General features: G+C 31.6%; 2 protein-coding genes across 2 annotated transcripts; both read left to right on the top strand.

The window, feature by feature from the left end:
- The first annotated feature begins 2641 nt into the window (after nt 1–2641).
- On the top strand, nt 2642–3953 carry LOC120127937 (NAC domain-containing protein JA2L-like). The gene is made up of 3 exons (XM_039145746.1): nt 2642–2884; nt 2973–3241; nt 3321–3953. The coding sequence occupies exons 1-3, from the start codon at nt 2704–2706 to the stop codon at nt 3705–3707; spliced, it is 837 nt and encodes a 278-aa protein (XP_039001677.1). The 5' UTR covers nt 2642–2703; the 3' UTR covers nt 3708–3953.
- Nucleotides 3954–14396: 10443 nt separating this feature from the next.
- On the top strand, nt 14397–16191 carry LOC120127687 (NAC transcription factor 56-like). The gene is made up of 3 exons (XM_039145545.1): nt 14397–14729; nt 14830–15137; nt 15227–16191. The coding sequence occupies exons 1-3, from the start codon at nt 14546–14548 to the stop codon at nt 15800–15802; spliced, it is 1068 nt and encodes a 355-aa protein (XP_039001476.1). The 5' UTR covers nt 14397–14545; the 3' UTR covers nt 15803–16191.
- The last annotated feature ends 220 nt before the right edge of the window (nt 16192–16411 follow it).

The raw sequence follows: 16411 nt of genomic DNA, 5'->3' as shown, positions 1-16411 counted from the left end.
TCTTACTCATATCTTTATGTATTACTTAAACAAGAAGCCTCCACGAATACAAAGATTTTGAAAGAGACAAAAGAAGTTAATTTTGCATATTCGTGGCAACTCGACTTCATAACTTGTGTCTTTATCAACAATCTCATGTTCATTTAATGATTTTAATTTAGTTGTGTCAATTTTTATTTGCATTAATAAACTTATAGCTGAAATCAATAAATAAATGTTTCTTTACTATTTATAGAAAAACTTAAAATGAATTTTTAATTAATATTGAATTTCAAGTTTGATATTAATTTCATCCATTCAAAAAGTTTTAAATAGAATATTTCAAGAACACGAATGGAATCCATCTCAATTATAATTTTAAAAGTATTGAAATTCATTAATAGAAAAATGTTCTTTTTGACTATAATAAAAAAAAGTTTGACCCAGATCAGAATATTCAATAAATATTATTTTAATGTGTTAAATCAACAATTTTAATAAATGGTCCAACCAATCCATTAAAACTTGTAAGCTAGTCCATGGAAGAAGTTAATGAATGAAAGGAACCCCAAAATCCAAACAAAACCCAAACATTAAATCAAAGATAATGAGCAAATAAGTCAATCGGGACGTGTCACTAATAAGAACCAGCCACCTGTTTTCTCTTTCCCCTTTTTACCTCCATCATTCTACCCTTTTTTCCCACAAAATTCTAGCCTAACTCTGCACACGCGTGTTCGCCGACGTGCCCTTTTCTCTTTTAAAGCATGAAAACGCTAAAATTTCTCCAAGCAAAAGGTCAAATTTCAGGTTTGCTTTTTTTTTTTAGCTACAATCAATTTGAAAACTAGTCCCTATATTTTAAATTTCATGTAATTTAATTCCTTATTTTTACAATATAACTAGATAGCTCGTTCATGCCAATGAGGTCTTAGTTGCGTTGGCCATGTCAAGACTTGAGATTCTGAATTAATCACAAGTATCTGTTTTATTGGTAATGAAAATTAGATTTTATAAAGGTCTATTATGGGAGGTGATCATCTCAATCCAATTTATTCCATTAATAAATGCCATAGTCTAAAATCATAACATTGTTTAAGAAATTTAGTGTTTTAAATCTTACTTGAGACTTTAAATATTCAAAGTTATTTTGATTTAAGTATCATTATGTGTAAGTTTTGTTTAGGGCTAGTTTGGATTTGGATATATCCCGACAATTATCTCACATGTTTATGCATTATAATAATTATTTTATTATAATTATATGAATATATTAATTATAATTACAATGATCTTATTAAACGATCTTTAAAGTAAGAAAGTGTATTATTCTCCCTCTCTCTTAAAGATATCCAGTTCAAGTAACTATATATGTAGGACATATTCGTTATTTATGACTAAAAAATTAAACATGTATTATTTTATAACAATAAAGCATATAAAATTAAAATATAAAAATTATATTATAAATTTGAGCACTATGGAGGACGGAAACCATAATTTCACCAACGTAAAACAACGGAATGAGAAAAAAGGGAAAAGCTCAAAAAACCACCCAATTTTTTATTACTTTTTTTTTCATGTGGGGTTAAAGAAACCTATAAACTGGAATTTAGGTGGAGTTTGGTTCGCTGAAATGTTTATGAGGAAATTATAATCTGTGAACGAATTAGAATCCGAATCTAAAACCTGTTTGGTTGACAGGAAATTGAATTTGAATCTAATTCCATATTATGTTTGGTTCGCAGACATATCAGATTAATTTGATTTTAGTAATGTAAAATGACAAAATTGCCTTTCTTGTTTTTTTGCTTAATTTTAGTTTGTTTTATAACTTACATGTAGCAATATATTATAAAAAAATTATTTTCGTTTATTATTGTAATTATTTATAAATACATAAGGTAAAATTATATATTTTTTCGGGTCGGTCGTCAAACCGAATATTACACTTAAAAAACCCGACCCGAAGATAAACTTAAAAAACCCAACCCGAACCCCATTTAAAAAAAAACCCCAACCCGACCCGAATATCACACTTAAAAAAACGCGACCTAAACCTAATTTTTTTAAAAAAAAATCTGACTCGATCCTGATTTTTTTTTTTAAAATCTGACCCGAATACCAAAATATTTATGAGGGTAGTATAATCAAATTTCACATTCTCTCCTCTAAAGGAATTCAATTTCATCATGTTATGTATGAAATTTACTTTCCCTCTTGTTATAGATGAAATTTATTTTCCCTCGCTTAATAAAATTAAATTCCAATTCTCATTTAAAAATTTAAACCAACCATAAAAAAATGGTAAAATTATCAATTCTCCCTAAATCAAAAGAATTCTTGCAGATCAAACGCCAGGATTCTAGAAAGAAAGTGTGTAAATAGACACGTGTCCTAAAACATTTTATGACACAATTTTGTATATTTTCGTGACGGTTCAAGTACCATCTTTGATCAGATAAAGTCCGCCTTAGGATGTCCAGCACGTGTCCATATCAACGGTGATAAACACAAAGTGGGCCCCACTTACACAAAAGTTTGACAAGGACGACCGTACTGATCCCCCTTCAACACTGTATACTCTCTATCCTATTTAAATACCTTACCTATCCCTTAACCCTGAAAAAAAAGAAAGGATAAACATTTTTATTTACTGTTCTATTATCTCTGTAAGATAGAACTATTGGCTTTGTTTGGTCGTCGAGAAAATTTTGAAAAATCATGAGAGTCCCGGAAACAGACCCCTTGGCTCAATTGAGCTTGCCCCCAGGGTTTCGGTTTTATCCAACTGATGAAGAGCTTCTAGTGCAATATTTATGCAGGAAGGTTGCAGGCCACCATTTTTCACTGCAAATCATTGGGGAAATTGATTTGTACAAATTTGATCCATGGGTTTTACCAGGTAAGTTAATCAAATCCAGAAAAAAAAACTTTTGTTTTTTCCTTTTTGATTCTTGCTTGCTAACTAAATTCTCAATTATTTTGAACAGGTAAAGCTTTGTTTGGTGAAAAAGAATGGTACTTTTTCAGTCCCAGAGACAGGAAATACCCAAACGGGTCACGACCCAACAGAGTTGCCGGGTCGGGGTACTGGAAAGCTACCGGAACTGATAAAATTATCACAAGTGAAGGTCGTAGAGTTGGTATAAAGAAAGCTCTGGTCTTTTACGTTGGTAAAGCTCCCAAAGGAACTAAAACAAATTGGATCTTGCATGAGTATAGACTCGTTGAAAGTTATCGTAAAAATGGCAGCTCCAGGGTAAATAGTTTAGCTTGAAGTATTAAAATAATTATGAAAAATGATCATTCTTATTTATTTTTGTGTATTTGTTGTGCAGTTGGATGATTGGGTTTTATGTCGAATATACAAGAAGAATTCGAGTGGACAAAAATCGTTTTCTAGTGTTTCAAGCAAAGAGCAAAGCACAAATGGGTCGTCGCCGTCGTGTTCTTCCCAGCTCGACGACATGCTCGAGTCATTTCCCGAGTTGGACGACCGTTTCTTCGCTTTGCCGCGGATGAACTCATTGAAGACGCTTCAAAATGATGAGAAAACCGGGTTTCAGAACATGGGCATTGGGGGTTTGGATTGGGCGAATCTCGGTGGGCATAACTCCGTGCCCGAGTTGATACACAGTGGACAGACTCAAACTCAGAGTCAGGGGTTTCCGAGTTATGGGAACAATAACGTGTATGTCCCCACAATGCCGCAGATGGATATGTAGACGAATAAGGTGTGGAACTCGGTGGAAGAGGAAGTACATAGTGGACTCAGCGAGTTGATTAACTCGGGGATTTTTCAACAGAGCTACAATGTGTTGAACAGTTACAATTTCTCTAACTCAATGGACCCGTACGGGTTCCGGTACCCGACTCAGACGGGTGGATTTGGAATTAGGCAATAAGTCTATTAGGAAAAGAAAATAGATAAGCAATAGGTAGGACAGGAAAGGAATTTCGAAAATTTGTGTTAGTTATTTTGGATTTTTTTTGGGGCTAACCTTTTGGAATTGTAGAAACCAAAAGAGTTTAAAAAATGGCCAATATCTGAAATGTTGACTCTGTTTTCTTTTTTTACAGCTTACCTCAAATATTTGTACAATTTGTTTTTCTAAGTGAAATTAGAATGTCATTTCCCGCAAATTAATCAGATTAATTAAGGTCAAAGTTTAATAATATGACGCATCAGTAATTTCCTTTCATTTAAAACAAAAAATAAATTAGTTACAAAATTACAACTTATAATTTCAATTGCAACTAAAAATATTTGAAGAACACACATTATTTATTATCTTATTGATTTTTATTTTTTTAGACTCTAATTTAATTTAAATATACAACATACATTTGTTTGTCGTAATAATTAAAATATATTATATTTATTTTTGTTTGAGTTTGTTTGAATGAGATTTTTCAAAAAAAAATTGTATGGTTTTTATACGATCTAAGTTTTTAATTTATTATAATATTTATAATAAAATATCATTTAATTACGTGTTTAATTTACTGTTTTAATTATAACATTTCATTATAATTTGTGAATATTTTTATTTCTTAATAAAAATATTTTTTTGTAAAAAAAATGATGAATGCTTTTGATTAAAAGCACTAAAATACAAAGAAATGATAGACTATATCTCATATAGAAATAGAAATTTCTCCAATTTGATTTTTCTAACAATTGGAAAGAAAAGAGGAAAAGGGGAGCCGCACACAAAGTAAGAACCGTATCTTTACAAGCAAATGCCAAAACCCTAAAACTATAAAACCATGAAATGAATTAGAAAAAGAGGAGGGAGGGGAGAGGAATTTTTTTTCTTTTGTTCTCAAATCCTATAAAAAGAGAAAGTGAATGGCAATTAGCCCACCATGCGTACAACAATCACGTGTCTGAACAGAGTGAAATGATGAGTATTACGTTTTTATAATCATTTTCATATTGACATTGGAAATTCCTTTGGCTTTTTACTTTATACGAAGAGTTCTATCCATCTTGACTACTGGGTACGCATGCATCTACGTCACATTAACATAATAAAAACATAAATTACACTTTTAGTATTTAAATTATTATTTTTATTCCGTTTTGATACTCAAATTTTATTTTTGTTCAAAACTACTCAATTTTTCATAATTCTATTTTGATACTTAATTTGATACTCCGTCATTAAAAGGTTAATAGAACTACTGACATGATAATTTTTTTAATTTTTATCAATGATAATTTAATATTATTTTATGATGATGTATCAATATTACTATTAAAATTTTAATAACAATATATTAAAATAAAACATAAATTAAATGTTAATTATAATTTAAAAGAAAAATAAGCAAATGAATAACTCTGCCCACGACAGAAGACAATTTTAATTAGAAATCTCAAAATCCTACAGATATTTCCAGCTGTAATTTGCGCTAAATATTAAAGAGAATCTTTTGTGTTCTTTTCATTGGGTCGAGTTTAATTTATTAATGTAGCACACCTCATTTTCATGAAAATTATCATACTTTTTTATTTTCTCCACATATATTAATTTATGCGCTATCAAATGATATTCTATCCGTCTCAATAAAATTATGATATTTTAATTTATTATGGTAATAAATATTTGACGATATGTTTTATCATTTCTTTTCGATCTATTATAATTTTATGAGATTTTTTTTACTTAGACTATTAAAATAGATAGATAAAAAATAATAATAAATATATTTTTTAAGATATCATAAATAAATAATTGAATTTAATTAACTCAATTAGTATTAGGGGTGTTTAAAACCAAATACCCATATTTTCAAGTATCCAAAATATCATACGTTGACCTATGTTTTGGCCCATTAAATTAAAACGCCCGTGAAACTTAATGCATGTATCATAATTAGAGAAAATAACTTCAGTGATCGAAAATGCCTTATAATTTATGATTTTAACAATTTTTTTTGGATTTGCAAAAATAACCAACAAATTCGCAACGCGAACTCTTTTTTCGCAACATAGTTTCCAAATTCACAACTCGAACATGAAAATTTTCGCAAAGCGAATTTTGTTTTCGTAACGCGAATTTCGTTCTCGCAACGCAAATTTCGTTCTTGCAGCAACGCGAATTTCGCTTCAATTACCGATATTGGTAAACACGGTAGAAAAAATCCGAATTCACCAATTTGAAAATTGAGTTGCGAATTTGACAAATTCGTGTTGCGAAGTGTAAAATTTCGCCTCTTAATGAAAAAATCATTTCGACAGTTCGTTTGTTTGGTTAAAGTTAAACGAACGAACTAACACGAACATACCCTCGTTCGTGTTTGTTCAATTCATTTACAGGCGTAGGTTTAGCTGAGTGATTCACAACGTGAATTTCGTTTTCACAACTCGAATTTCGCAAATCCAATTTCGCAACTCAATTACCGATATAGGTAAACAAGATAGAAAAAATCCGGTCAAAAATCCGAATTCGCCAATTTGAAAACTGAGTTGCGAATTTGTTGGTTAATTTTGCAAATCCAAAAAAAATTGATTAAAATCGTATATTATAAGGCATTTTCAGTCACTGAAGTTATTTTCTCTCATAATTATTATAGCCTACAAAATAGCATGGTCAGTAAAGGTTCAATTTTCTTCTATCATGAATTTTGAAAGATACAAAATGTTTAACGCTATTGACTAAAAAGTAGTGTGGTTGATATAATTATTAATGTAATATCTAAAAAATCGTAAATACACAATATCTTTCAATCCTTTTATAGAATGGTGGATATTTTAGCATGGTAAGAAAATGAAGCTAGATTTTTTTATAAGCAAAATTAGATTTTAGATATTTTATTGTTTAGTTATAAATATCTAATTTATACATTGATTAATTTGAATAAAGTATCTCATTCATATCGTTGAAATTTGAATCTTTAACTTCACTTGAAGGATTTAATGCATCTTCTCAAATACGGCTGTCTCTATAAATAAATTATTCATCAATTTATAAATAATTATAGAATTCGAAGAAGACATAAATAAAGTATTAATTGAAAATACAAAGAAAATATCTAAAATATATACTAATTTAAATATTTTAAGGGACGACTATTTTTATCCACCCCTTCGATCCTTGGACGCCTCTTCTCACACGAAAGCAACAGCTCCGTGAAAATTAGATTTCATATACTGGTATCGTTTCCTTAAGCTATATAGAGTATGGGTTTGTTTTTGTTTAACATCAATAGCACAAGATCTTAATATAAATTGGGCCAATTTTGAGGTGGAAAATGTATATGACCCTTAAATAGCATGATTCAAAGGTGGAATATTGACTTCCACTTCGATTAGTGTTTCTTAAACCCACCCCAATCAGTTTTCTTTTGGGCCGCTTACTCACCACTCTAATCTACATGCATCACCCTTAAATTCTTTTCGTTTGAAAATCTGATTTTAATTGGCCAAAGAATAAATTTATCAACTCATCATGTAGTCATTTCAGTGATTAATGAGAATTTTATTTTTTTATAAAGATTTTGAGTTCAAGTAATTGTATTTGTAAGATGTATGTACATTGTCACTGTTAAAGAAGGACTATGAATAAATATTACCTTATAATTACTCTAGATTATTGAAAAAAAGAATTAAATTATTATTTTTTCAATTAAAAGTTATATAAAATATAAAATAAATTAAAAATATATATTATTTTTCTTTCAAAAGTACGAGAGTCTCGAATACTATTAAACTATAATTTATAATAATATCTTTAAAAATTAATAAAAGATAATTAAATTCTCTCGTAATGCTTTCAACTTTTGGCCACATATATATATATATATATATATATATATATATATGATATTTAGACCACGTTTATGGATAATAGATTGCAATGATGATGAGGATTTAGCTATATGAAATAAGATTTATTTGTGATTGCTAGATGTTTATCATATATTAATTGACTAATTAATTGAAATTTATATTTTGTGGCGGGCCATTAGGTGGCTTCAATTGAGTTTTAGGGTTCCATTTTTTATTATGATCTTTGGCATTGGTCCATCACAATGACGTAAAAGACCTTCGTCGTCATATTCAGAAATGGAAAGTGAATCGTATTGGCGAATTGTTTACTGAATCTGGCTTGAATCCAACCACGAAAGCAACCAAACACTGTGCCCATATTCTTTATCGGGTAGAGCAATTTGTGGCCCTTGATTCTGCCTTGTTTGCCTCTGTTCAGCTCTACTCATTAGCACCATGTTTGGTGGCCGAATTAAATAACAGAGGGAGGATTTTACGTGAAAAAAAGAACGACAAACAAATAAGAGGAAATCTACTAATCTTAATTTAATTCGAATGAATATCTCTTTATCCATGGTATAAAAGGGTCAAATTTTTACATTGCATATTTTGTTTACACGTAATTTTCTAGTGGAAAAATAAAATCCAATAAAGTTTTTCCATAGATATTTGTATGAAAAGATATCGATTCAATCAAAACTAAGTTTTTTTCTTGAAATTAATTCATAGCTAATATTACGTTAGATCTCAGATAAGTTTTGTAGTTTAATTAATTTGATTAAATAATCTTAAAATTAAATATTTTTTATCAAATTTCTTTAATTATTTTTGATACGTCAAGTTCAATAAAAGTTTTAAATTAATATAAATGGACATTGATATAAGAACCAATGCTTACCAATGAGGCTATATCCGAAATTAAATAAGCCTTAACGCACTAACAACTCCAAGATTTTTCCTCAAGAAAACACTCAAAGGCAAGAGGAAAAAGACCACATTTTTGTTTCCATTTCCATTAGGTTTTCAGTCGGCTTCAATCTGCATATAGTCGATGCTCAATATAGACTTTGATTTTGCATGGAATTGAAATCTGAACCGAACTCAACCCTAAAAACTCTATCCATGCTAATTAAGTAAGAGTTTGATGATAGTTAGGCTGGTGCAGTGATGGAACAAAATTAATAAAGTTCATTTAATACTGCACCAATTCGAATTAAGTACGATTTCGTCGTGTTTACGATTTCAATCATCCGGATCGAACCATGATCCCGCAACGAGACATTGTCCAACATGTTTGGATTCATAACATCCTTTTGACATTAAGTCCGGCGTGCAAGCAACAATTTACGGCTTTAGGGGGCCTCAACAACAACGTGGGGAATTTGAACTATGCATATACTTCTTCATATAAAAAGTAATCTTCATCTAGGGTTTATATATACGCATAAATATATGTCACTTGCACTAGGTTGCACGTGTGATAAGCAACTAAAGGAAGATGAAATCATGTTTGGTTCCGATGAATCGCAAATCGCCACGTTCGAGAGAAAAAAGCTCGATATTTCGTATTCGTTTAACTTTTGTAAAAGGATGTTGAAAAGATTCATGGAATCTTGTATAGAAATCAGAACAAACCCTAGTTTGTAGTCCCCTAGCCATATTTTCTCAAGGTTTTCATCTAATAAACGCAAGCTCTTGGTGATTTCATTGGATTGTTTCACGCTAGGGTTGACACATGAAGTTTTAATTGGTAGGAGAAATTTTAATTTGTTAGTTTACCGTATCGAACCGACTGTTATGCGTATATTAATATCTATGCCAACTAATTAACAGTTTGTAGAATCCAACACATGTGATAGGGTCATGCAATTGTGACACTGCCGAAATATGTTAGAAGGAGGAGGAAATTATGCATTTCTTGTGGCGTAATGCTCGGTGATGGTGTCGACATGAAACTTTATTGGCGCCAAATCTCCACCATGAAAAAAGAGGATGATTTTATGAATAAATAAAGCTATACCAAAAACATTGAACCAAAGTTTTTATCTAAATTGGGAAAGATAATGTGTTTAAATACCTAAAAAGATTGGATTTTGTCAAAAATACCATTAGGGTTTTGAAGTAAAAGGAGCTATCATGAATTAAATTGTAAAGCCTATCTTAATTTCATAAAATGATAAATCTCATCATATTAAGATAGATCGAATCAGATGCGTGTATTAAATTTATACGTAAGTAATGCGTAAAATCTCTATTACTGGTAAAACATATAGTTTTCTTATTTTGAATTGCAAGAAATCTTTCAAAATAGTTCACTAATCAAGATTCATGCATCGGGTTTATGAGATAAGGAATTGAGTTTAAGACGTAAGGAGTTGCGCAATCTCAAGAGCTTTCTTGCTTAATCACATTGACCCAATAAGCTTTGTTTAGGTGATATGATTATGAAGATCGGATTAAGGATTGTTAGGTTTGCGTCCATGACATGAAGAACCGTCGGTCGACGAGAAAAAAAACCATGAAACAAGGAGGGTTAAAGGGGGAGATTATGAAACGAATAATACATAAGCACATGGAGATTTTCTGTTTCTTTCCACAACAGAAAAGAAATAAAGGGGATTGTTAGGTTTACTATTTGAGAGAGCAAGAAGATGACTGGTAACATAATCTGGTAGCATATCATCTTTGGCAATTAACTTAAGGCTTATGCAACTCACATGGAGAGATTATATAGCAAGGTTAATATTGACCACTCACGTTCTTTCTTAAAATAATAATTAATAAAATAAAAAGATAAATAAATAAATAAATTTAGTTTTTAATCTTTTGTTTTAGTCAAATTTATGTGATAATTTTAACATGAATGATCGATAAATTATCAAATTCATACTACGATAACGTGATAATCCATATAATGATCTACATATATTTTATTATTGATATGATATTATTTTATTGAAGAATTGCCCGTCCAGCTCAGTTGGTAGAGTGCAAGGCTCTTAACTTTGTGGTCGTGGGATTGAGTCTCACGGTGGACAATTTATAATTTTGATTGCCGGAGGTCTTCTACGGAAGCTGCTCTTAACCTGGCGTTGGGGGCAGCCTACTACCTTACCTCCCCTCACCCAATTACATATGGGAATAGAGTCAGTTAATTTTATATTATTTTATTGAATTTTTTATTTATTTATTTATGCTCTTTGAAAATATCTATATATTATGGTATCATGTAATTTTATAATCCTTTAGGATCTTTATTATTAATAATAAAATCCACTTACCTTAGAAAAAATAGTTACCTTATGATATTTTGTAGTAAATTAGTTTTTTAAAATAAATAATTTTGTAATTTTAAAATTATTTAGTGACGATGTACTGTGTCACGATAGTAATTAAATATATATAGATTGTCACACAAGTTATCATATTAGTTCCATATTAAATTTAGCAATTTAATTTTTCTTTTTTTCTATTAAAAAGATAAAGCTCAAATTTAATTAATAAAAATTTAAATATAGTTAAACATATAGTAATACTTTTTAATTTAGATTATAAAAATATTTTTTTACAGAATTTGATTTTAATCTAATTGTGGATTAAATTGTGATGTAAAAATAATTTTAAAATGTTAAGTGAGAGTGGGATCCACAAAATCAGATTTTTTTATTATTAGGAAAAAAAAATTTATTTGGGTGACATTATATTATATAGGTCATATTTTATTTTAATTTTCTAAAGATTAATAGTGATTTTTGTGAAAATTTGGCTTGGAAATGTGATAGCTACAAATAAATAAATTCTAAATATGACCCATATTTTTTTTATACATATGGGGTAATAATAACCCATATTTAACTTAAGGCGAATTTCAGACTTTTCATCGTATGATATAACTTTTTTTATAATAACTTGTATTCAATTTATTAATTGACTAATCTAGATCTGGTATTGTAGAGGCGAGTGTGATCCTTCCAACCCAATTTGCACCATTCACAAACGTCAGGATTCGAATTCCTGACCTTACTTAAGGGATCTAGTATCCCATCCCATTATTTTTAACTCAAGTAGAACCCATTAGTTTGCTAAAAAATAATAAATATTCAAAATTACAATAAGGACTTACAACAATAAGTAAAAGTTAAACAAATAATTAGGATATTTTTTATAACATTTAGGCAAGAAACTAGCCACTCAAGATCATAAACAAAGGATCGATACGAATAAATCTAACTGTATCGGCAAACAAACCACAACAGATGATAAAATTATTGAAAGACCACCGACAATCGTAAATCACATACGAGCGTGACGTGAGACAACTATCTCAAAATCTTAATGTACCCATACATCCTTTCTTTTTTTAATTCCATTTCCCTCTTTTCTATTGAAAAGAAAAAAGGAACAAAAATACAAAAGAGAAGGGGGGCAATTAGATGAGCCCTAGCTGCCATTAGGTTTCAAATATAGCTCTTTAATGTGAAGATGAAGGTGTAGGAAAAATTGGGATGATGTTGAGATTGACAATGTGGTGATTAATGTCACTCAATTGATGACAATTAAGAAAATGGACTGCAAGAATTAACACTTGATGGGGTCCTTTTTGTGCATCATGAGACCAACATTTTGACCCCACAATCTTTGTGATCTTTTGGCCATGCCCAACGGTTTTGGCTATTGGAAAATATCAATATTACAAATATATATATATATATATATAGTGAACAACAATGCTTTTTGATTCTCTACTTATTCACTAGCTTCTATACTGTAGATTTGGTCAAAGGCAATTTGATCAAAGCTTCCCCATGATTTCACTACCACATTAGGGCTTGAGCCTCAACCATGCTTTGATTACCTCTCCTTCCGTTTATTACATTGTCTCGAAAAATTAAGAGATTAGATTATAGATGTGAAAATTCAAAGTTAAGAATTTATTACACGAATTAATTAAACTAATTTCAATTTTTACCATTCAAATATCTTATTACGAAATTTTATCTTAAACACTTAAAAATTCATATTTTATTAATTAAATATCAACTTTAAACAGTCTATACTTAGACGGTTGAATGCAAGCTTCTTTCATTTACAAACTTTAGTGAACTAGGAGCAACATTGTACTTATTTTTGAATCAAAGGCTACAAAACAACGAAATTGATGTGATAATTTTTGAAATAATTTTTTCATTGAAAATCATATATAATTTGATAAAATAGAGTCATCATCAATCTTTTTTGGGTTAGATTTATTTATTTTTAAATGATTTATAAGATTTATATTTAAAATCAAAATAAAAATTAGATTCAAGAGTGGATTACCATTGAGAAAGATTAAAGTATCCATTACGCAAATGGTGGTAGCTATAATCACCATGAATGGGGGTGGTGGGAATTACTACATAACAAAAGCATGACATGAAGCGTAAAGCTTGTTTCCACCCCCAACACTAAAATCCCTCCCATATTATCTTTTTGTTGCCTTGTGCGGAGGTGTGGTCCCCACCATCTCACTCATTTCTCACGTGTCGGTCGTTCCCATATTTGGGAATTACACGTGTCATCGATCAACGGGCAAAATTCCTCTCCGTCATCATCATCATCACCACCCTCTCCTCTCTCTCTCTCTCACACACACACGAATTTTTTTAATCACTTACTTAGCATGTAATTTGTCAACGTTTGCTGTGCATGGAGATTACACGTGTCATCGATCAACGGGCAAAATCCCTCTCCGTCCTCATCATCTTCACCACCCTCTCCTTTCTCTCTCTCTCTCTCTCTCACACACACGAATTTTTTTAATCACTTACTTTGCATGTAATTTATCAACGTTTGCTGTGCATGGGGATTACACGTGTCATCGATCAACGGGCAAAATCCCTCTCCGTCCTCATCATCATCACCACCCTCTCCTTTCTCTCTCTCTCTCTCTCTCTCACACACACACGAATTTTTTTAATCACTTATTTTGCATGTAATTTATCAACGTTTGCTGTGCATGGGGATTACACGTGTCATCGATCAACGGGCAAAATCCCTCTCCGTCCTCATCATCATCACCACCCTCTCCTTTCTCTCTCTCTCTCTCTCACACACACGAATTTTTTTAATCACTTACTTTGCATGTAATTTATCAACGTTTGCTGTGCATGGGGATTACACGTGTCATCGATCAACGGGTAAAATCCCTCTCCGTCCTCATCATCATCACCACCCTCTCCTTTCTCTCTCTCTCTCTCACACACACGAATTTTTTTAATCACTTACTTTGCATGTAATTTATCAACGTTTGCTGTGCATGGGGATTACACGTGTCATCGATCAACGGGCAAAATCCCTCTCCGTCCTCATCATCATCACCACCCTCTCCTTTCTCTCTCTCTCACACACACACAATTTTTTTTAATCACTTACTTTGCATGTAATTTGTCAATGTTTGCTGTGCATAGGGATTCTTCAGCTAAACCAAACCCGTTTTCTCTCTCTCTTTAATAAAGTTGGTGAAGTGATCAAACTAACCTTCGAACCGGTCACGTGGCTTGTCGGGATTAGGTGAATTAAATCCTGGCCCACACCTTTCATAATCTTGTTTTAATGCCCATTTATAAAGAAAATGGTCATGGCAACTCTATGCAACATTATTTTTTTCCTCTAAAAAAAATTCTATGATGTTCTTCTTCTCTGGTAAACTTTCAGAATCCAAAGCCCAAAACTCTCAATTTCTTTACTGAATTGTATATATATTTATATAAACACGTATATATACATATATTCAAAGTTCTTGTAATGGAGAGCACGGACTCGTCGACTGGCTCGCAGCAGCCGAACCTCCCGCCGGGGTTCAGGTTTCACCCGACGAATGAGGAACTAGTGGTTCACTATCTCAAGAAAAAGGCTAGCTCAGCTCCTTTGCCGGTTGCAATTATTGCTGAAGTTGATTTGTACAAGTTTGATCCATGGGAATTACCAGGTAAATTAAAAATTTTATTTTTCTAATTATTTAATGGAAAAGGGTATGCATGAAAAGTGAGGAAAATAATCTTTTGTAAAAATATGATTTTGGTTTTCAGCAAAAGCAACGTTTGGTGAGCAAGAATGGTACTTTTTTAGTCCTAGGGACCGGAAGTATCCGAATGGGGCGAGGCCAAACAGGGCGGCAACGTCAGGTTACTGGAAAGCTACTGGAACCGATAAGCCGGTGTTGACTTCAGGTGGTACTCAAAAGGTTGGTTTGAAGAAGGCACTAGTCTTCTATGGAGGGAAGCCACCTAAGGGGGTCAAAACAAATTGGATCATGCATGAGTATAGACTTGCTGATAATAAAACTAACAACAAACCCCCTGGATGTGACTTTGGCAACAAGAAAAATTCACTAAGGGTAAATCACTTTCTTGTCAGATTTTATTCATTTTACTGTTATATGATATGTATCAGAAATTGATTGTTTTATTTTTTTTCTGTTTGTAGCTTGATGATTGGGTGTTGTGTAGAATCTACATGAAGAACACGAACAGACCTCTGGAACATGATAAAGATGACTCCATTGATGACATGCTCAGAACCGTACCTCCATCGATATCTATTGGCAGCCATCACAATACAAAATTCCAGTTCTTGACAAAGGGAACAAGTTTTGGCCCATTGCTCGAAGCTCAAGAACATAGTCTGTTCGATGGAATGCTAGGGAGTACTGATGGGATCAACAATGGTTCCATTTCTAATCACTTGGGATGTTCAAGCTCAAAGGGAGACTTATCCATGGTTAATCCTCTCAAAAGGATACTCTCGTCGCTTTACTGGACCGAAGATGAAACCGCGGGGCCTTCGACGAGAAAGCGATTCCACGGGGATAGCAACGACGGTGAAAGCTTGGAGAAAACAGACGGGAATGGTTCGATCGCCACTCTTCTTAGCCAGCTACCACCAACCCCTCCGTTGCAGCAGCAACAGCAACAACAACAAGAAGAAGCAATGTTGGGAGGGATCGGAGACGGGATGTTTCGTCCTCCATATCAGCTTTCGGGGCTCAACTGGTACTCTTAATTCGATCTTGATAAATACTCCATCTATATATAAAAAATCAAAATTTTCAAGTAGCTTGGGAGCTTGTCCAGTATCATGTTACATAGGTGTTGATATACTGTCGCCAATTATAGTGATGAAGAATTTGGGATAAAAAGATTGAGATTTTGGTTTATTAGGTCAGAGATTAGAAGAGTCAGGCCTCATTGTTTCTTTGAGTGTAACATGTAGCTGCCACGAATTTAATCTCTTGAGGCCATAGGTAAATTTTATAATATATAGTTACATATATTGTATACATATACATATATTGTATACATATACATACATTCATATATATATATATATATGAGGGAGGTGGAAACTTGCTGTAGAAAAAGAAATTAATAATAAAACTGATGAACATATGATAAAATATTTGTATAGAACTCCTTGTTGTAGCTTGCAGAACTTTTTATTGACGATTATTATGTACATATTTCTTCTTCATCATCGTCTTTTTGGTTACTTAGGTTTTAGATTTCGAACGATGATTAACGTGTAATCTCGTTACTTGAATAACATGATTCTAATATTTTTTTAAGAAATTTTAAAAAAAATGAAGTGTTTTGGTATGCAATTGAAAGCATG

The sequence above is a fragment of the Hibiscus syriacus genome, unplaced genomic scaffold (assembly GCF_006381635.1).
Source record: "Hibiscus syriacus cultivar Baekdansim isolate YM2019G1 unplaced genomic scaffold, ASM638163v2 tig00110472_pilon, whole genome shotgun sequence".
Classification (NCBI taxonomy): domain Eukaryota; kingdom Viridiplantae; phylum Streptophyta; class Magnoliopsida; order Malvales; family Malvaceae; genus Hibiscus; species Hibiscus syriacus.
Note: the sequence above shows the minus strand (reverse complement) of the source record. Positions and strands in the feature narration are given on the sequence as shown.